General features: G+C 29.7%; 1 protein-coding gene across 1 annotated transcript; it reads right to left on the minus strand.

The window, feature by feature from the left end:
* Positions 1-1581: 1581 nt before the first annotated feature.
* LOC113374909 lies at positions 1582-20569 on the minus strand (the record flags this gene model as incomplete). Its single annotated transcript, XM_026614871.1, has 20 exons — positions 1582-2292; positions 2735-2887; positions 3245-3349; positions 3983-4272; positions 4598-4736; positions 5003-5270; positions 5523-5980; positions 6594-6715; positions 6799-7036; positions 7129-7249; positions 7401-7604; positions 7665-7859; positions 9023-9272; positions 9567-9706; positions 9782-9948; positions 10020-10161; positions 11110-11195; positions 13590-13825; positions 16833-17031; positions 20434-20569. Coding segments are annotated over 20 exons (3771 nt in total), but the record flags the coding sequence as incomplete, so codon positions are not given.
* Between the last annotated feature and the right edge of the window lie 1672 nt (positions 20570-22241).

Genomic DNA, 22241 nt, shown 5'->3' on the forward strand with positions numbered 1-22241 from the left:
TTGCCACCTCAAGCTGATTCACAATAAGAACATACTGATCACGATGTGTTTACAATTGCGATGCGATCGGAAGCTTCACACGGTTTAATTTATATTAAGATTTGAAAATCGCGATATTTTGTTTGTATTCAAACCGTAGTTTATGTGCATATCCTAAGAGGTAATTAATTGTTATAAATTAAATCACTTTTCGTAGGTCTATAATATATATGGATGTTTAATCGTACGTTCATTTTGCCAAGTTTCATCAAAATCGCCAAAAAAATATTTTTCAACAATTAATTACGAAGAAATGGCTCGGCCAATCTTTACGAAACACTAATTATCATTAATAATATAATTAAACATTAATTATCATACATGATTATCAATTTTGCACACATCTGCTTATTTTAAAGAAAAGCACGACAACTCACCGGAGTGTCCGTCTTGTTCAGGAGACATTGATTGGCAGAGCACGTTTCAGTGCCGCATCGTGATGATATAGAGTTGGCATTAAACAAAAAAATTACACCAGTAGAAGTGATATTAACACCAGAGGCTGCTTGGAACGCACCAGCATATTTGCAAGAGTCCTTATAGACTTGCGTTCCATAGAAAGAAAGATACCAAATGACGATTTTAACACAAAATAAGACACTAATAATCAACTTACCACTATCAACCTGTAAATTTCTCTATCCATTTTCATTTTAGTTTGGTACTCTTTACATGATCTTGGTAAAAGATTTTATCTTCATGGAGAACAATTACATATAGATTCTGTTCTTTGTAAATATGGCCTATGTATTAGATGCTTCAATGTAAGTTCTCACAAAATGTTCGTTTAACCCTCCGTCGGTCTTAGTGGTCTGGCCAGACTTTTTTCGACTTCAATTTAAAAAAAAATACTTTTAGTAATCCTATCGACTTGAAATTTCTGGACTTTTCCCAAAATTTCATTGGCTATCGATCAATGAAAAAATTAGGACAAAAAAATGTGTAGTCCAGCCAGACTACTCCGACCGTTTCAAGGTAAATATCAGACCGACGGAGGGTTAAATATAAAATAAACTATGTATATTCTACATAAAAATGGTAACAGAAAATCCAATAAAATGTAAAAAGGAAGTTAATAGAATCGATTTTATTTTATATTATTTTGAACAATAAGCCAAAATTATCACATTATTTATTATTTATATACAATAAATCTGAATTTCTAATTTCTATTATGCAGTATGATTAGCATATAGTCACACGTATATTTATTCGTTAGTCAAATATAAATATAAATACTAATTGCATATTACAATATCTTTCAAGGACATAGTAAATATTTCGGCAGTGTTTAAGTTGAATAAAAATGGTGTTTCGTTCTTATATTTTTTATCAATAATGCTATAATATATTATTAACAAAAATCTAACAGTAAAATTCCGAGATATAATTTTGCAATGTGCAAAAATCTACATATTTATGTGTGTACACTCACTCTCACAAAAATATATATGTATAAAAATGGTTAAAAAATAGTTATATGAACACACAAACACAACGTCAATAAAATAATGCAACAGCGATAAAAAAACATATTTTAGTATAAATATAAATATATATGGTAAAATTAAAATAAATATAAAATAGCTGCTGCTTGATATCAGGATAATACAAATATGGTATCAGACTTAGGCCTTCCAACATTGTGAAGCAATATAGACTGCACCATATATCCAAATAAATACATGACCAGTGAATAAAATGAGTATTTTACTTAGAGGGGTTTTGGTATTTATTATTAAATTCTGAGATTTACAACTAACTCATTTAATTCAAAGTGTGTAATTTTACTTGAATGGCCTTACACAAGTAAATACGTAATTTTATTTTTATTATTCGTTCATTAGGCGGAAAACCGACGATGCTTTCATGCAACATAAATCAACTGTCGTAAGTTACAATTACGAAATTTACAATTTTTGTTTATGATCAATATTTGGTATATGATATTTGAAGCAAAAAATTATTATCACTCTATGGTATTGAAACCATTTAAATATCTTTTCAAACTTCCATGATTGTGAGTGCATTTTAAAATACCTTAAACTAATACATTATTAAAAATTGTCATGATTTTTACGAGTATCATAAATATTATAGTATAATACTAAATATATATATCTAAACAATATTAAACGTTGGTTCCATATGCATTAAAAACTGCTCTCGAGCTGTCCGTATCGAGCGATATGTCTTCAGGACTCGCCAGGTCAACCCTGACGGTCGTTGAATTATTTCGTCTTCGGCCTGTTGCTAAAATGTTAATTTAATGATATATATATATATATATATATATATATACAAACACACTTTTGTAAAAGATAATATCGTAGGTGCTACCAATCTGCCGAATCAATTATACGGCTCAGGAAAGTAAAAATTATTAAAAACTTCCCAAATTTTCCATAGAAGCAGAAACTTAAGATAAACTAAAGTCATCATCTATATATGTTTTAATAAATCTGTTGCCGAAAAAATGATAAGGAGAGTGTATATTTAATTTGAGTTGTATGAAATAATGGGAAAAAAGTGTCAGAAAACGATTATGAATATTTCTTTCAATTTCAGAAAATTATGTGAAAAACTTTTTGCAAAAGGTTGTTTTATTCAATTATGTAAAACCAAGCTGAATGATAAGATGTCATAAATAAGCTTAATGATATTTTCCAAAGGTTCCAAAATAATAATAATTCACCTGCGCCCCAGTTACTTAAGGTCCAGTGATAGCCCGCAACGGGTTGCGTGTTTAGCCCTCCAATTTTAACTCCATTATCTTCCCCACCACAGGGGAGTGTTTGTGGTTCTTGACCGCCTTCTTCTTCGCCACCTATACCATCTATACCATCGCCTACAAATAATCATATATTTTAACATCAAAAAGTTGTTTCACTAGCACGTTTAAGTCAGTTTTTAACATTTAATTGTGTCTGCAACAACGCAAGTGTGATTGGTAGGCCTTCCTAAGGAGGCCTACCTTCCAGAATTCTATTCTTCTAGAGAATGAGTTTTTCATATGAGGGCCCGATTCACTAGTTCGTAGATTTTACAAAAACTGTGCGATATTATTATAATACACAATGCCATATTACGTTATTAATAATTATAGCGTTCATAAGAATTGTGTGGCCAGGTGATATTAATTACAAATATCCAGTTGTCAATGTATTTATGATATGAGCATATATTCATATTGATATGTAATTACCAAGACTATCTCCAGTTCCTGCAGATGTTTGTGAATCGATAGAATCAAAGCTGGAATCCATTCCTTGTCCTCCGGCACCTCCTCTATATCTTGATGCCATGTTAACTATAAGTAAAATAAAAAGAGAAACTTTGAAAAATTGTTTAAAAAATTAAAACGTGAGGAAATAAAAGGGCAAAGGTAGTAATGTTCAAAATAAATGCAGATTACTTGATTTTTACAAGTTTGCCAAACATGTTAGTTATTTTCAACAAATTGTTTAAAGATTATATATTGTTGAAGAAAAAATTAACTCGCACCTAATATATATACAGTGTATTTTCTAAAAGTGTGGTCTATTAATTTAAATTTTAATGAATTTTTACATTTAAACCTCTTTATTAAAATTGTCACTAAAGTTGTTTGTAGAATAGTTAACTGAGCATTAGTTAAAAATTGTGCATTTTAAATTAACACCTTATAGGTGGACTACATAAATTTAAACCAAGTTTTTTTTGAAATAAGTTGAAACAACAGTCCATTTATACCATTTGGCACCGAAACCATAGCAGTTAACTGTTATAAAGTGTTATAAATAATTACAATCATTCACAATAATGTTCTTTTGTCAAACCTTTTTACTCGTACCATTTTTTCGTACGAGATATACCATCCAATTATTTAATTATATGGTTTTAACAGATTAAATTTACATTATTTTGTTTAAAACACATATAAATTCATAGTTGAGAGACTTACCATGAAGATCAAGATGACTGTCTTCCACAGCTCTCATGATCTCTCGACAAATATCAGAATCAATTGGTATAGGTTGTTCAGAGTCTCTATTATGAATGGTTATGGCAATAACTACAGGATGCGGGACAGGCAAGGGTATTAATAACTTTTCGGCCATATATGTTTTCCTCGGCGAATTACGAGTTTTCCATTGCGTCCATTGAGTTTTTCCAGTCTTATCTGAAAAGATTGGACAGGCGGCGCGACAACGTTGAGCACTCCTGCTCACTGACATATGAGAATTAGCTTCACTGTAAGGTATTTTTTTAACGTTATTTCTATAATAAAAATTCATTAAAAACAAAGCACATCTATAATATATATAAAGATAAAGTGAATTGAGAAATAGAATAAGTAAATTGAGCTGTGTTTGATATGGAACGAATGACACCTTATGGTGAATATATTAATAATTGAATATACTTGTATAAATACATTTTCGTATACATTCTAGATAGTAAAAAAAATCTATTTATGTTAATTAAAAATTAATCAAATAAGCTATGTTCTAATCGACTAGAAACAACTTTATTTTCAAACCTTATTTTCATATAGTATATTCAATGAATAACTTACTTCCTTTTCTCTAGTTTTCTTGTCGTTAAAGTAATTCTTGAACGTGGATTGAAAGCTGATATTTCCAAATATGGTGAATGAATTTGTATGTTGCCTCTAGGTGAATAAACGGCTCCTAGTAAATCTGGACCACCAAATCCTGAAAGTATGTATTTTATATTAAATTATTATAAAATTACATTATAGTTATATAGTTACATTATAGTACTATATGTCATACTATAATAAAAATATAATATACACAATATGTAATATATGTTTTTTAAGCTTATTATCTATGGTAACTATTACTAGTTTCGCTGTACATATGCTCACTTTAAAGCAAACCTGATCTTACTCCATGTTAAATCTTACTTATAAAAATGCTGACCTCATAAAAATCTAATGTAAATCATTAATTCTTACCTAATTCTGTGCTGTTGACCATTTCACTGTATCTATGCAAATCAACTTGAGTATGAGCATCTAGTTTAAAAGCAGCATCAGTTTCATTCAGAGGTGTTAAGAAATCTAGACTAAATATGTCAGTATACATTAGCCCAGCAAGCCCAGCCCAATCTCCTGGACTTAAACCTTTAGTGTCCCAAAATTCTTCCTCACTTATAGAAAGACGTGCCAAAACGTGGTTGGGATAAAAGCGTTCCAACATCAGGGCACCTTGTTGGATTGCTATCTATGAAACAAAATTGAAGCAAAGTTACATTATTAGAATATTACATGTAGCACAACCTAAAAATTTTGTAGCTAAAATATCTGCACTAATTTTCAATTTACTAAATAATACATAAAATCTATTAAAATCTACTGTTCTTAAATTGTCTAGGCAAAAAATCCAAAAAAAAAAACATTTGAGGGCCACTTGGCACGTAGTATTAAACTACAGTAGTTCTTACCAAATTAAAAATAAGCTTAATGTAGAAATTACCTTTAATTCATTTGCATTCAATTTAATTTTATTCTTTACTGCAACGCTTAATCCAGTTTGAAGATCTCTTCTACGTTTTTCCAATTTCTCTTGTAATGAAGATATTAAATCTTGTGCCTCTTTTTCAAGACCTTTGTATGGTCCAAACTTGGCTAATTGTGCTGAAAAAGGTCCAAAACAAGCTTCTACAAATTGGCTAAAATCTTTTTGCGGTTGAAGAATCATCATCTCAGTGAATTGCTGATAAGCTAATAATTCATCCAATTCCATTTTAGCTTCAAAGGCAGCTAGAGCTTGCTCTGGTTTTATTTGGAAGTAATAGTCATTCGCCAGGCCCGGACCCGAAACTCTCTTTACAACAAAACTATCACAGGCAGGAATGCGGCCACGTTTTCGAATTATTAAATGAAATGCAATATGATCCCATAGTAATCGAAATCCATACCTGAACACAGCATCTATAAAGACAAAAATCATATAAGTACAATTTATGAAACAGAAGATTTTAAATATCCGCTTCAAATGGCGCTTCTACTTTAAATAGCTCACCTTATATATATATATATATATATATATATATATATATATATATATATAATGTAAATATATTTCAATCAGATTCAAAGCATGATGACTGTAATCGAAATAGTAAATATTCCTTGTTTGTGGTTGCTAGTCACGGTCTCTACTCTCATCAACCAGAACTAAATATGTTTAGAAAACAGAATATGAACGTAAGTAGCTGTTCTGAAAAGTTTCCGAAAATTTCTGATACAACAATGAGATTGAAGTCAAAATTGTCACTCGTAAATATGCAATATGGAGAACCATTTATCTGGTACTATTTTGTAAGTACAGTTCGACTTGGAATGGTAAAAAAAATATTCAATTCATATAGACCCAATAAAGATCCCATTGTTCTCAGTAATTCAGTTCAATAATAAGTATTTGATTAATGCAAATTTTATCAAAAACTACAAAGTATTAACTTTGAAAGATCACTTTAAATAGATGATTTTAACTACATATATAATTAAAAGATAAAATTCTGTTGATAACAATTAAACTTACATATTAGTACCAAAATTGCAGCTACTGGACATAAGACACCGGCAACGGTTAAAGCTATCATTGGTTGAACCACTCCTTGCAAAAATATATTCAAAAGTAAAGCTTCAACAAGAACAAAAAATCTGTAATACATTAGAGGTATACCAAAAATTATATGAATATAAATCATGATGTATTTATTTAATTGATTGAAATAATTACATACCTATTCCTATTGATATCCGGGCTGTCAAAATCGTAGATCAAAATCATAAACAGATGCAGTATGAGTGTAACACATGGGACCCAGATAAATGCAAGAGCAGCTCCAAATAAACTTACCAAGGTTATACAGAGGCAAGTTATTGGAAATAAAAATAACAAACATAAAGTACCTCCAAAACCCTTTATTACATAATTCCAAATTCTGTTAGTGTGCCTTGTTAATCCCTTTCCTATGAAACCTGTAACAAAAACGGGAGATTTTTAATTTTAAGTATTTTAATATTTCATAGTTAATAATAAATAAAAATAATTTAAAAAAATCCAAATTTACCTGTATCAGGTTGGGTCTCAAATTTTGTTCTCGATTTCGAAATATGTATCCATAGTTCAACTAATCGAGAACATAATGTTTGCGTCAAGCTACTTTTTCGCGGAAAAAGTGTTCCATTTATCTTAAAAAATAACAATAAAAAATATATTTGTAAAATATAGTACATATTATAATGGATGTTATTTTTTTTATTCAACATTGTACATCTTTAAAACTGGATACAACCAATAATTTAATAAGTGTTTTGATAAATAGTAAAAGTGATTACTTACTTGCGATAATTCCAAATCCGGCATAAAAGGGTTCAAAAAGAACAAAGCTCTCATACCTATTGGACTGCACCATGGTAAAATAGCACCTAATAGAAATATTGCATTACAAGTCCAGCTCCAGGTTCTTTGCAACCAATTATACCACCTCCAAAACGGCCAACGTGTTGTAGATGTTTTAACTACTTCTTTTTCAACCAGAAATACCTTTAAGAAAAATTAAATTAATGCCAAAGTAAGAAATATTTGTCTTTTCAAATTTCTTACTGGTTGGCTGGGATCGGAGCGAGGAGTGACTATACTGGTCGCTTGCTGACTTAAAACAGTTGGAATAACTTCAGAATGTCCTTGAAAAGCTCGCCGCACTATCCAGTTTCTAGAAAACCATATCCTTGTTGGCCAAGAAAAGCTTCTAGTTGGATTTTTAACTTTCCGTAATTCTTTAAGAAGAACTGGCTCTCTCTGAAAAAATATTTAGTAAATAAAATTTATTTGAAAAATCAGTTTCTTCAGAATATTCTTGACAAACTTATTTTTATCAAAATTTCAAATCAATATATGGTAAGTCAGAATGTTCTTCTACAATATAATTCTTTCATTTCTTTTAGTTTATTTTCGATGTCGTCATGGAAAAATATCGTCACTCATTTCATTTCAAAATCGTGTCCACCAGAGTTACTTATTCATTTGTTACATTGCCCATTTTATCTTCTCTATTCTCCTAAAGCACATTGCAAAATGGATTTTTTCTCAATTTTCCTTATAGTACAAGTTTTTAATCCGCCAGAGCATAACATTTTGTTTGTTTTTTCCGCAAGTGAAAACTCAAATTCGCGAAGGCCGCTTGCTATTGTGGCCCTGAACCCCTCGTGCTCTCTCCTTAGTTAGCATGCTTCTCAAAGATCTTGAATTCCTTCTTGTTGAAATAGCCTATAATCAGCATGTTTACCATGCTCTCACAGTCTAGAACCAACATTTTGTAGATTTGCCCCGCCTCCTCCTAGTTGCGCCACCAGAATGAACGGTTTTAATTTCACCGTCACCAAATGATCATTCAACATGTTTTTTACTATGACCTGCCACACCTCTTTCAGTTTTGTTTTCCCTAGATTTCGTGATTTATTATGAAGAGTAAAATGTAATCCATAGCTTAGTTCTATCTATATATACTTTTCACAAATTCATTTCACTTTTGGGTTTGGCTTTTCAGAGAGCCGGCAGAATACCACTGGACTCATGTCGAACGTCTTTTCTTTGTACAACAAATAGCTAGGAACAGCGAAATCAGATAACACTGTTCATCGCAGAACAGATATTACGTAGTATATCTTTCTTCACTAAAAAAACGAAACACTAAAAATTACTTAATACAAGTTATAAAAATTGAAAAAGGTTCCACCTTATAAAAAAAACAGTTACAATATATGCCAGGCATATTTAAAGTAACTAATTTTAATACGTGGTACGCACATCTTATTGTTAGATAACGATATAAAACTTCAAATTTTTGCCTTTTATTTTATTTTTGAATCCAAAAAGCAATTATTCAAATATAACCATAAACAGAAACATAGAAACGGTAAGAAATACAACAATTTAATACACAAGCATTTATTACCTCTTACCTCTTTCATAAACGTTAAATCCCTGTTCAGAAAATACGTAGTTTGCTCCAAGCCCCTTTGTTCTTGACACATTCTCAAGGCTTCTTCATGAGCACTCCAAGCTTTTTCAGTGGTAAATTGTTGTTCACAGTTCGCTAAACGAGCAATTAACCAAGGTCTTACTCTGGATAAAATTGGATGTTCATCTTTGAGGTTGCGTTCGAGATTCGTTTTCGATAGCATGAGTTGACGCTGCACACTTTCCACCGCTCTTTAGAATAATACAGAAAAAAAGTAAATTTAGTTTTTGTTACATTGTTATGTATTACAATAATAATTCAACAACTTTATGAATTACAATTTATGTATAATACTCGCACATTAATTTCTTAAATCGAAATTCATAACTTGAACAAGCTTTTATTTTGTTTTTAGCGTTTGTAGTGTTTTATATATTAAAAATAGTTATTTATTTACACATATTGATTAGTTCTTTAAGAGTCCGACGGATTCATATAATAACCTGCAGGTGGTTTTCACCCAAATATTGTGTTATAGAATTTACCTGTGCATTAGAACAACGCTTTGTGCCTGCTGCACTAACAACTGTGGTATACCGTCACCGAGAGCTTGAAGTTCTGGATGCGCCAATATGCAGGAATAGACACGCTGCAAATACTCTAGCATGACAGCTTCATTCACTTCCTACACCGATTTTATAATATTTTACACAAATATATTAAGATAATAACATATAAAACAAAATATAACAATAAATACCCTTTCAATGTCAACATCTGATTTCTTTTGGGCTCGCAATTCTGAAATCAATCTTTCACGAAAATGCAGAAACCAACCTCTAGTTTCGCGTTCTAATATTCCTATCAGTACCGGAACTGCTCGTTTCATAATGTCGCGACTAAATAACCTTAAATCTACTTCTTGACCTTTAAAGGTATAAACATGAATATTGTATTGTATAAAATCAAAGTTTTATATTAAAAATTAATTTGTTTACCATTGGGGGTTAAATACAAATATGGCACAGAAACGGGAGCGTGCGAAGATTCACGTTCTACTTCAAACTTTTCAGTGGCGGCACGACGAAGTTGTCTTCTTATAAAACTACAAAGGCGCTCCAATGTTCCTTCAAATTCGGACTGCAATTGAATAATTATCCAATTACCAAGCGTTCGATCATAAAATAATGAGTTCACTTAATTTTATTGAATGATAATAAATGAAAACTAGTACATTCGGTACTGATTTAAAATCAATCTACCAACAACTCGGTGTCTCATTCTGACAAAAACGCACCTGCCGTAAACATGATATTATTGTGTATGTTATGCAATTTGTTTGATATGACTTTCTGTGTATATTGAAGAACATACATTTACAATAAAATGCTAATTTATTTTCAGCAGTATGTTGAAGTTTGAAGCAATTTCCAAAACACATAGCGCGTTGATTCCATTGTCGTTATCATTAAAATAATATCATAGAAAAGTGTAATAAGCATATAGTGTTTTTTATATGTCTCTGTATTTTTTGTGAAAATTTTGCTTTGATAAAAAAGGTAAACATTTTTTTTTGAAATAACTAAAAGTAAATATTGAAAAGAGAACACTGTTTTATCATGTAATAAGTTTATTCTAAGAACGAATTTAATTTTTGAAATTTTATGGCGGGCCGCACTTATAAATAATAATTAACAAAGCTTGATATATACTGATAAGCATCAAAAAACAAAAATACTTAATTAAAGAAGAGTAAGTATTACATAAATTAAAGCAACAAAAAAAGAATATATTATAATTAATATATTGATGAAAAAATGTTCACGAAATAAATAAAATTCTACTTAAAAATGCTTGACGAGCCGCAGAAAAATATTTAAAGATCGACGCTTTAATACGAATCATTGTGTATACAAATTACCGAGGAGACAGACGAGCGCATAGACAGAATTACGTTGTTCTTTCAAGGAAACATCCGAGTGGAAAGGGTTAATTACTTATTTCTAATAAATATTAACTTCTCACAAGTATATAATCTTCTCAAAATCATTTCAAAATTATTTTGACACCCTTATTTAAAGCACATACCCGACAAATTAATTCCGCTACGAGATAACGGCATCTTTCTTCTCGAATTTTAGCTTCAAGGTTATGAGCTTGAAGCGATGGCACTCCTAAAAATACAAAATATTAGTTTATAATTGAATCTACAATTTTGTAAAAATTATTTTTCTTATAAAGTAGATTTTAACTGCAAATTATATTCTACAGACCCGAATAAAAACTTTAGGAAGTTGTTTGACATTTGAGAGTATTCCAGTGCCCGTAAAGGAAATATAAACCTAGTCCACACCTGAAACATGCATGCATTTTGCTAAAAAAATATCTAGAAAAGAAAAGATATGTAGCTTTGCTACTGTGCCAACAGCAGTAACTTAACGATTTTTGAAAAAAAACACATCTGAATCACTTTATATTCTATATCGTTGCTGTTTTAGAAACACGTGTTTAATCATTTAATTTAAATACTGATCTCTAAGTAAACATAATAAAATCATAAAACATATATATATATATATATATATATATATATATATATATATATGTGCGATGCATGCAAAAAATGCGGGCGCAAGCCTTAGGGGGCGCCAAAACGAGTTTCGGAAATTAAATTTATAATATAATATTTATATTTTTTTATATAAAATCTAGAATTATTTATTTAAAATCTAGAATAGTTAATAAATTATAATAAATAATTTAACTTGACTAGTGATACGGAGACACAAAATGCATATTTATTTTGCAATGTGATATCAGTAGAAACAATTAACAATTAACAATTAGCTCTGTTTATTGCTTAATCAACTTATTCAATTTTTTCTTTGTTTGAAGTTACCGTGGAATCGAAAAAGAAAATATCTAGTGTTCAATCCCATAAGCGCAAACCTGCGAAAGATTAAATTTATTATTGGGCATTATTGATGAAAAATTGCAAGCTGATTTAGTTGAATCGGAGCTTGTTAAAAAATATAAGCAAATTATAAAAAATGGGGAGTCAGTGCTTAGAAAATGACTTGTTTATTCCGAGAAATTGAATTGTAACTTTTGCTTTTATTGCAAATGTTTCGTATCTGTTGAACTTTGAATGTTGAAGACATGTGTGGAACAAATATGAAAAATGGAAGCAAAATTAACTTTGGAACGAAAATCTTAAGGCTTGTTTTATACCTAGTGGTGTCCATACTCTAAATTTAATAATTATAAACTATACAGAAATAATACATATCAAATATAATAAGTTGTTCAAGAAATGTGTAATTTCTTTGCATTTTTTACTGATTTTTGAACATTACTTATAAAATACGTTTAAAATTTAAGTTTAAAACAACAAGCAGATACTCTGAATATGACGGGTCTTACGATATCAATAAGGAAAAGATTACGATGCAATTTTGGATATTGTAAATGATGAAAAATTAAATTAAATTAAAATTTATAAAATCCAACATAAAATACGAGTGTTATGTTTGAAAATTCAATGCTAGTTTTTTTAAATATTAATATTGCACATACGTTAAAAATAATTAAAAATTTCAAAATACTTGATTATAATCAACCCCCGAATCGCCTCGATTTTCTAAATAAATTTAAAATCAATATATTTTATATTCTTCTAGATTATATCTAATTTTTTGTGTACTAAATCCAGAATAATTAAAACTTAATTTTTAAAAAATATGTAAATATTTATATAATTTTAATGATAAACTGTTAAAACGGTGAAAATTAATAGGGGGAGGGGGGGGCGCTAGAAAAGAACTTGCATGCGGGCGCTAAGGACCCCAGGACCGGCCCTGTATATATAAATATATGTTATTAATTCATCGAACTGTTCAATATGAAAAATGAATCGGCCGATCCATTACCCAGGCTAATGCCCATACCGATAACTATTGTTTTTTTGTATCTACTTAAAATTTATTTAGAGCACGCAAGAAAATATACTTTATGCTAATAATTACACGATCTTACCGATCCGTGTAATAAGATCGAGTAATCATTAGTAACATGTATATTTTCTTGTGTGTTCTTAACTAATTTTAGGTAAATTACAAAAAGATAAATTAAGTAGATATCAGTATGGGCATTAGTCTGGGTAATGGATAGGCCGATACATTTTTTATAGTTAACATATGGAAGCATGTTATAAAATTTCACCAAATAGTTTTAAATTTTGAAATTCAACGACAGGAGCCTGAAATAATATTTATTATTATTGATTACGGCTTGCTTATGAATAAAGAAATAAATAAATCGGTGAAGCGGCATGCACGTACTTTTCGAATTTTTGGATCGAACTGTTTAGAATAAGAATTTTAGATAGAAAGTTAAATGTTTCTTCTTCGGGATGTTAATTGTGATACCACCTATTAGAAGTGATACTAAAAGTTATCGCTTAAGTAGCTGCATAATGGAATATATTTCCAAAAATTAATTAAATGGTTATTCTATTACCGTTTCATTTAAAATAAAAATATATTTAAAACAATAGAAAAACCTCCTACCAAAAATTAGGTCTAACAGCTTCAGAAGACCACGGCCCATGGCTTTCAAGGCTTCTTTGATTGAGAAAAAACTACCCCAAATTCTCTCTCTGGCAGTTATTACCAACAATCTTGCAGCAAGAGCCAAATCCGAATCTAAAGTTTCGCGAGCCCTCGCCGCGCCCCCTTGTAGTAATGGTGAAAGACGCCATTTGTGCTTCTGATCCGGGAAATTAAGGGATGGTACCTCAAATTCTCTGCAGGATATAATATTATTATTTAAATACATATAAGTAAAATAAATATGATTACTAAATAAACGCCAATAAAAATGTTTAAAACACAAATTATTTTAAATTCATTAAAAATCATATCAGTGAAAACAATCAGTAGAAGGAAGGAAGTTCATCAATAAGAAATAACAATATAACAAAAACTGGAAGTAAATAAAACAATTAAAATAAAAGTAAATAAAAAATAAAATTGAATTCGCAAAAAATTAGAAAACTGTTGAGTGTGTTACTAAAACGTAGTATATTAGCGATTTTTAACTAGTACAATTCAAGTTTTGATCAAAAGAAACAAGCAAGATGTAACAAGTACATAATTAATAAAATTGTGGTTATTGTATAATGTTCCAATCAAAGCGAGCATTAATACAGCAATTTATATTATTTCAGTGCTTTTATTTAACTTTTAAGCATTCAATCAAAATTAGCAAAGAAATCGCTCCAAATGGTGCAGCAAACAACAATCAAGATTAAAAATCACTTTTTGATACGCTTATTATGTATATTATAAAATAATAAAACACACTTTAATTGTTTTCGAATTATTCATGTCATCCTTCTGTAAATTAGCCTATGTAAGACAAAATATCCTATAAGAAAGACTATTAAAAATCCTAATAATGCAATTATTACCCATAAATGAATTGCTATCCAAATAAGATTATTCGATTGTTGATACTTTTACTTGAAAAATATGCAATACAAGTATGTTTGTAGACAACTGAACAAGCAAAGCAAATAAGTAAAAAAAGTTCCCACTAAAAATAATTTAGCATAGAAGCAAAAATGATACTAGTGCAAACATAATATTTTAAGTCCGATATGTGGTATTCTTTTCAAGAAAGGTATAAAACACTTCACACTATAAATAATAAAATGTAACATACATAAATAACACATTTAACCCAATTAAAATATAGTTCATTAATAATGGATTATTATTTAAACAAATCACAGCCATAAATTCTTCTACATAATATTTTCAAAGGTGCATAAGAAGCTTAATAAATAAATAAAAACATAACTGCAATTGTGCAGAAAAATTTCTGCCGTGAATCTGATGGTTAAAAATATTATGTAAAAGATTTATATAACATTTTCAAAGTAAATTCAAGTCCAATAAAATTTACCCCCATTGTCGGATATTTTCCAATTGAGCCTCATTTAATTTCTTCGGTTTTCCGAGTTTATCCTTATGCAAGCTTTACAGAAAGAAATAAAATTTTTAACACAGCTTTTATTATCGTCGATTATTTTATAACGCAATCGAGACATAATACTCTATCAATTACACAGATACTTTATGTTATAGAAGCAGAATAATTTAATTCAAGAATAACCACAGATATTCTATGAATCATATCTATATACAAATTTTTATAGGACAACTTTCAAAATGCAAACTGTTTTTTTTTAGAATATTTAATTAATGAAATTAATGATAAAATCAAGATCTTCAATTAGGAAAATCATCTCATGTAACATATTTGTGAAACATGCAAAATATATATTAAATTCATTTCCAGCAATTTAACTTATACTGTGCTTTCGTTCAATAAACCAGTATATATTGTAATTTACGTATATTTTATGAAAATAAATTTATATATAAGTGACAAATAAAAAACAATAAATTCTTCCGTAATACGAGAAAAATCAATAAAACTTTAGCAGATAACAGCAACTGTAAATTTATTTCTGTGAAGAGGTATTTATACAAAAACCTTATTCTTTTCTATTACATTTTATTGATACTACATGTATTCTAAATTAACATTTTATAAAATACGAATATAATATAAGTTAATAATAATTAAATGAACTGTTTTAAATATTTAATAATATATATAAATATTTCAATTATTAACAATATATAATGACTAAATAAATACCCCTAACTAGCTCAAATAAAAATAGTTTGAATTTGCTCTGCACCCAATTATTTCATTCATGGCAGTTAGCAGTGTACGTCAAATTTTGCTTATCAATATACTGTTTATTTCATAATTAATGAACAAAACCAGTTTTCCTTTCGAATCACAAAGTTTCAAGCACTTTTTTTTTATTTTTTTGCATAATTGGGCGTCTATTAATCACGTGAGGCTTTTAGGGAAAGGCGGGTTTAACAAATACACAAAATATCACTTTGGGGGGTAGGGAGGGGTCTAGCAATGATTTTTTCGTGAATTCGAAATGCAGAACTAAAAATACACGTGATGTTTGGTGGGGAAGGAGAGATAATTTTAAATATCACAACCTATCATCAAGAGGGTGGTCCCAAAATCCCTAAAAAAATCGATCACGTTATTAATGGACGCCCCTAAGCTTAAGATTTTGTGAGGTGACCCTGTCGTCTAGTATATTATCATTTTTGTACTTTCCATGCTACGATGTAGTATTTAAATATAATGTATCCTAAAAATAATGGCAAATAAGAACAATTTAAATATGTACACTTGCTACTACAATTAATTTGTTATTATTAAATATAATTGCACATAAAGCAGAAAAGGCAAATTATTAATATGTTATAAAGAAAATATGATGCAAAGACAGATTCGTGCTGAAAGTTTTTGTATTTTTTGTTATATATATATATATATATATAATATATATACATATATTATATATATATATACATATATACATATATATATATATATATATATATATATATATATATATAATGTGTGTGTGAGAATGTGTGTGTGCGGTGGTGTATATGACGATTTAAAGCTTTTAATATCTCTTTGAATTACCAACACATTAAGACTGGTACATTAAATATTATCATGAGATTAATATGAATCATTTTGCAATATTAATTAAATGCTGCTGGTTAATTATCTCAACTAAAATATTAACCCAAACAAGATAAAATAAATCTATTTCTCAATTTTGAATTATTAATATAAAATATTATTTCTGAGTATATCAACTATCAATACAATTGAATTATAAGTGAAACACTCACCCCCTTTCCTTGATAGCCTGAAGCTGAGTCTTGTTTAAGAACCTTGGCTCACCTTTGCCATCAGATGCCACTGCGTCCAATTCATCGAAAGGCGGAGTCACAAACAAGTCCCTAAGATGTAAGGCCCTTACCCTGCGGCCAACTGATCTTTCTTCCGACTCACTGATAGGAGCTCGAGTTGATAAGGGCGTTGGTAGAACTGAGAATTCATGGTGATATAAGAGGTGTAAGATTATGATTGCAAAACAAAATCGACGAAAAAACGAAACTGGGTGTATTGTGTTGAATGATGTGTTAATTTAACTAGCATTATTATATTTTCTTAAAGAAATTGGGCGGTTGTTATCAATAATACACTTACCAAAGGAGATCATTGAAAGTAGCATTGAAAAAAATTGAGCCGAATTAAATGGAATCTTACGGACGCTTCGACGTCGTAATATTAAATTAGCGATTGTATTGAGAAATAGCATATTCAAATTATGATTGTTATAAATCGTAATGTGATGTTATCATCATGTTGAATAGGCTGCGATATTCTGGGCTGACATACCGTTAAGTCGTTTTGTATTAACTTCCCGAAGAAGAAGTTTATGTTTTCATCAAAAAATCAATGTTTTCTCGACGTTTCAAGCCATTTTGAATCGAATGAGACCAAATTTGGAAAAAGTATGTGTGTGTATGTGAACAGATTTTTTGCCGTAAATCGACATTTTCTCAAAAAACGGCTGGACCGATTTCAAAAATTTGAAAGCCATTCGATGTATCTCGATGAGGACTAATGTTCATCAATTTCGCGACGATCGGCCAAGCTGTTTCTTTATAAAATCGCAGAGAAAAGTGAAAAAATTTTCGTCCACGTTTTAGCCCGCAATTCTGAATCGATTTCGAAACGATTTAAAAACCGTTCGAAAGATATTGGTTGAGAATCGTGCTGATTAGTTTTTGATAGAGATTGGCCGTGGCGTTTTCTTGTAATAAAGTATTAAAAAAAAATTCGACGATTTTTTTAATTTTTTATGGTAGATTAGCCTTACGATAATTCATTTAACTTTAAAAATTCGGCAAAGTTTGCAAAAATTAGTATCGTTTTTTTGGCCTTTGTCAAAATTAGACCTTTCGTCGACGTTTGCTTAAAAATGCCTGAACCGATTTGGTCCGAGCCATTTCTTTGTAATTTGGAAAAAAAAGTGTTAAACTTTTCGTTTAACCCTCCGTCGGTCGGAGTGGTCTCGCCAGACTTTTTTCGATTTCAATTTAAAAAAAAATACTTCTAGTAATCCTATCGACTTGAAATTTCTTGACTTTTCCTAAAATTTCATTAGCTGTCGATCAATGAAACAGTCGGGACGAAAAAATGTACAGAAGGATAATTATAAGGATATTAACTTTTTTATACTTCGAATGGTCGAAGTGGTCTGTCTAGACCACCCATACATTTTGTATGAAATATACGCTTTTTGATATACGTCTGTTCAAAAAGTACCCGGAATTTTCGTTTTTTCAAAAAAATATTTATTTATTCGTCTACATTAATGTGGTCCCCTTCAAAGTAGTCCCCCCCAGATATAATACACTTATGCCAGCGTTTTTTCCAATTTTCGAAGCACCCTTGATATTCACTTTTTGATATGTCCTTGAGCACTCTCAGCGATTTTCTTCAATCGAGGAAAACCGCCGTCCTTTCATGGGTCTCTTCAACTTTGGGAATAGGAAAAAGTCACACGGAGCCATATCTGGTGAATTTTTGCACTTTGCAACACTTAATTTCATTTTTTACGCAAATTTATACAAATTCTTTGACTTTTCAATTCTTCCATTGTAAAATCGCCGAGCTCAGAAAAACACGTCGAACCTTAGCGACTACCACAGACAAAGTAAACAGTGAATATAGCTGAAAATTCATCATACTTTAGGGGCATGTATACCAACACAATAAAAAAAAAAATTTGACAATCAGACACTCCAGACCCGCGAAATTTAATTATTAGTAATTCCGGGTACTTTTTGAACACACCTCGTATGTAAACCAGTATTTTGTCTTTTTTCTGGTATTTTCTATTCAAGTTACGTTTTGTATTTTCTTTGCTATGTGTTGTAACATGAATGTTAGTATTTTCACAATGAGAGTGTTGGAAAACCTACAAAACTTATTGGTCATCGCAAACATTGAACATCGGATGAGTAGGGGTAGGGCGGGGCTAGTTGAGCAACCTTTTACTTAAACGGATGTAGCTCCTCAATGAAAAGTCTCAATAAATTCTGTACGGCTTAATGGATTTATTGTTTATCGCTTAACAAAAGTGTTAATACTAATTTTTGTGTAACAAGTAAAATTTAAAAGCTACAGCTGTTTAAATGCAAAAAGTCAAGTATGCTCAATGTACCCCATAGGTGGGGCAAGTTGAGCACTAAGAAATTATAATGAAATCATAAGTTCAATGTCGATTAGTGATGAAATAAAATAAGTTTTAATAACCAGTTCTATATTTATAGTCTTTATTGACAGAGAAAACAAAATTTTAGTAATTTTCTTTGAATAATTAACCAAAAGTAGAATCAACAAAACAATATCGTATCTTAGGAATTATTTTACCATTATATTCAGTATTTGCTTAAAATCATTATTTCTTTATATTATTACTCATAGACTTAGCTTAAATCTTAAAAAAATAATTAATTTCTGGAAGTTAATGGTAATTGTCTTAGTGACAGAACAAGTTTAGCAACTATGCTCAACTGACCCCAACTCGGAATTTCAAAATAAAAGTGAGTTTATAAAAAAAACGTGAGAATTATACCCAGAATCTCTGTGCATATTAAAAGTACTATAATTATATGGAAGAATAACATTTACCTGATTAAAAATAAATAACATTTGACTAAATCAAACGAAAACTCGTGATGAATGACTTTTTTACTTTCTGGTCTCAAAATAAAACAAAACGCCCGTGAGCCTCACTCATTTGTCCAGCGGCCACTAGCGATCGCGGGATGTTTTTCTCCCCAAACCTCTTTCTTTCCGCCATATAATGCTTAAATGGACGGTGAATAGTTTTCGAGATATTTCGATTGCTCAACTTGCCCCTATGCTCAACTAGCCCCGCCCTACCCTAGTGCGCACATTATCATAAATTTTTCTACCCGTACTGCGTTTGAAATTTTGAACTTGAATTTTATAGCTCATTTCAAAGGCGACGCACCTCATTTCGTTTTCATTTGAATTTCACATTCATTTCGAAAAGAGCCGAAAAAGAATAAATATTGTTTTTCATTGATATACAACAGAAAAATTACAAAAAGAAGCAACGATTTTTTTAATATAATATAATATATAATTTTTATTATAAATATTCACTACTAATAATCGTTAATATAGAAGACACCAAAAACTCATTACCCCATAAAAGAGCATGTAAAATGAATGGTGGTCCAGCCACACCACTCCGACCGTTCGAAGGTGAATAAATATCCGACCGGCGGAGGGTTAACATCATAATAATTTTACATAATATGCTCTCCTCCTGGCTTTATAGCTACATTAGACTACCTTTGATATTATTTGTACCTACTTAAAAAAATATTTATATTCGCTACTCACTTATTGGAAATGTCTTCCAGTGGTAGAGAAACTGCTCGGCAACTACCCTGATATTATTAACCAACTCCTCTACGTCAGGCGGCGCTCCGACTAAATTTATAGCAAAAGCCACAGGTTCCCGTTCAGGTTTCGCAGTTCAGTTCTGGCATCCACTGGCGCAACAACAACAGTTAGAGTTATTTAGGTGCTAATTTAACTAGTTTAAATGACAATTCATTTTGGAGAAATTTTTCAGAATACATTTTATAGTAAATTTACCAGAGTTTTGCAGAAAAGAAGAAAACAATTCGCCACAAAGGATCCTTTATTAAAAATAATGTATTATTTTGCAATTATTTAAAATATTTTTATGAAACAGATAATTAAGCTAATAATTATAAAACTCACTTATAACTCATTCAGATATCAAAAAAACATTTCTTTTTCATTTCTCAGAATTAAATTGTAAATTAAAGAATAATGACAATTCTTCCAAAACTATCTCTTTAATTGGGATAGGGTCCTCAGTATTTATTACCCCGCTTAACGTTGTTTCATTTTAGAACTATTATTTCAAAATATTCTTACAAATATGAAGAGGAATTATAGACCCATTAATTAAAAATTGTAAACTTTTTGACAGAAAATAGATGTTATAGATGCTTTATCCACTTAACAATCGCAGAAAAAAATGATTGGTTTTAGATTATCATTTGTTTCCCCCGCTACATATATATATATATATATATATATATATATATATATATTATATATATATGTATGTATGCAGTATGTATATAATGACATCAATAATTATTAAAAAGAAAAATATATATATATATATCAACAAATATTTATTTTGCACATTTAGAACCATAAATATTTGACAAAATACATCAGCTTACAAACTAATATAATACATATAATACGAATCATATAGGAAATAAAAAGCAAATAAACAGAGAAGCAAGCTATCAGAAATTATAATGTGAAGAGCTTAAATAAGCATGATTAACAAATATAAACTCGAACCCAAATTACAAAGTAAGTAAGTCATCTGTCAATGAATATATGAAAATTTAAGTAGATTTAATTCAATAAGACAAAACAAGAAATATTCGAGAAGTAAAATATACAAAAGTAAGAGGATAGGAGAAATATGATGCTCGTCTAAACATGCCAGATGCTCAATGGTGCTCCATTATTATTTTGTATTATTATTATCAACAAAAAAGTTATTTCCTTTTATTAACCATAAGCAGATGTTTTGAAATATGTACATGTAACAAGTGGAGGAGATAGAAATTCATGACATGAGCTGATATTAAGAATGCAGTCTGTAATATCCTAATGTGTGAGTTAAATTTAGAAAAAATACCAAATATCTGAAAAAATAAAAAATGTATAAGAATATAACACACTTGACAAAAAAACTAAGTATACAACAAATTAGGCCTATAATAAAATAGTGTAAGTCAATAATCATTATTTATAATAAAAACTCTTGTTTTATTAAAAAAAAAAACATAAATATTATCTAAAACATCAACAATAATTCCAGTAATATGAATTGTTGTTTCCCGTTTTCTTTTTGGTATTACACTAAATTAGCAATTATTAAGCATAATAAGGAATCCTAGGCCTTACATTGATACACAAAATTAAATACTTACAATGAATTATGAATAGCATGTTACTTTTACACTAAACTTTTAAATAAACACTAAACTAGATCACTAAACTATTTGTGACACTTAACACACGAAAAAAACTTATTACACCCATGTACAAATTATGAGAAACGACATCATAATAAAACCCGATCATTC

Source organism: Ctenocephalides felis, unplaced genomic scaffold (genome assembly GCF_003426905.1).
Source record: "Ctenocephalides felis isolate EL2017-DRISC unplaced genomic scaffold, ASM342690v1 CF-g0.4_SCAFFOLD_01886, whole genome shotgun sequence".
Taxonomy (NCBI): Eukaryota; Metazoa; Arthropoda; class Insecta; order Siphonaptera; family Pulicidae; genus Ctenocephalides; species Ctenocephalides felis.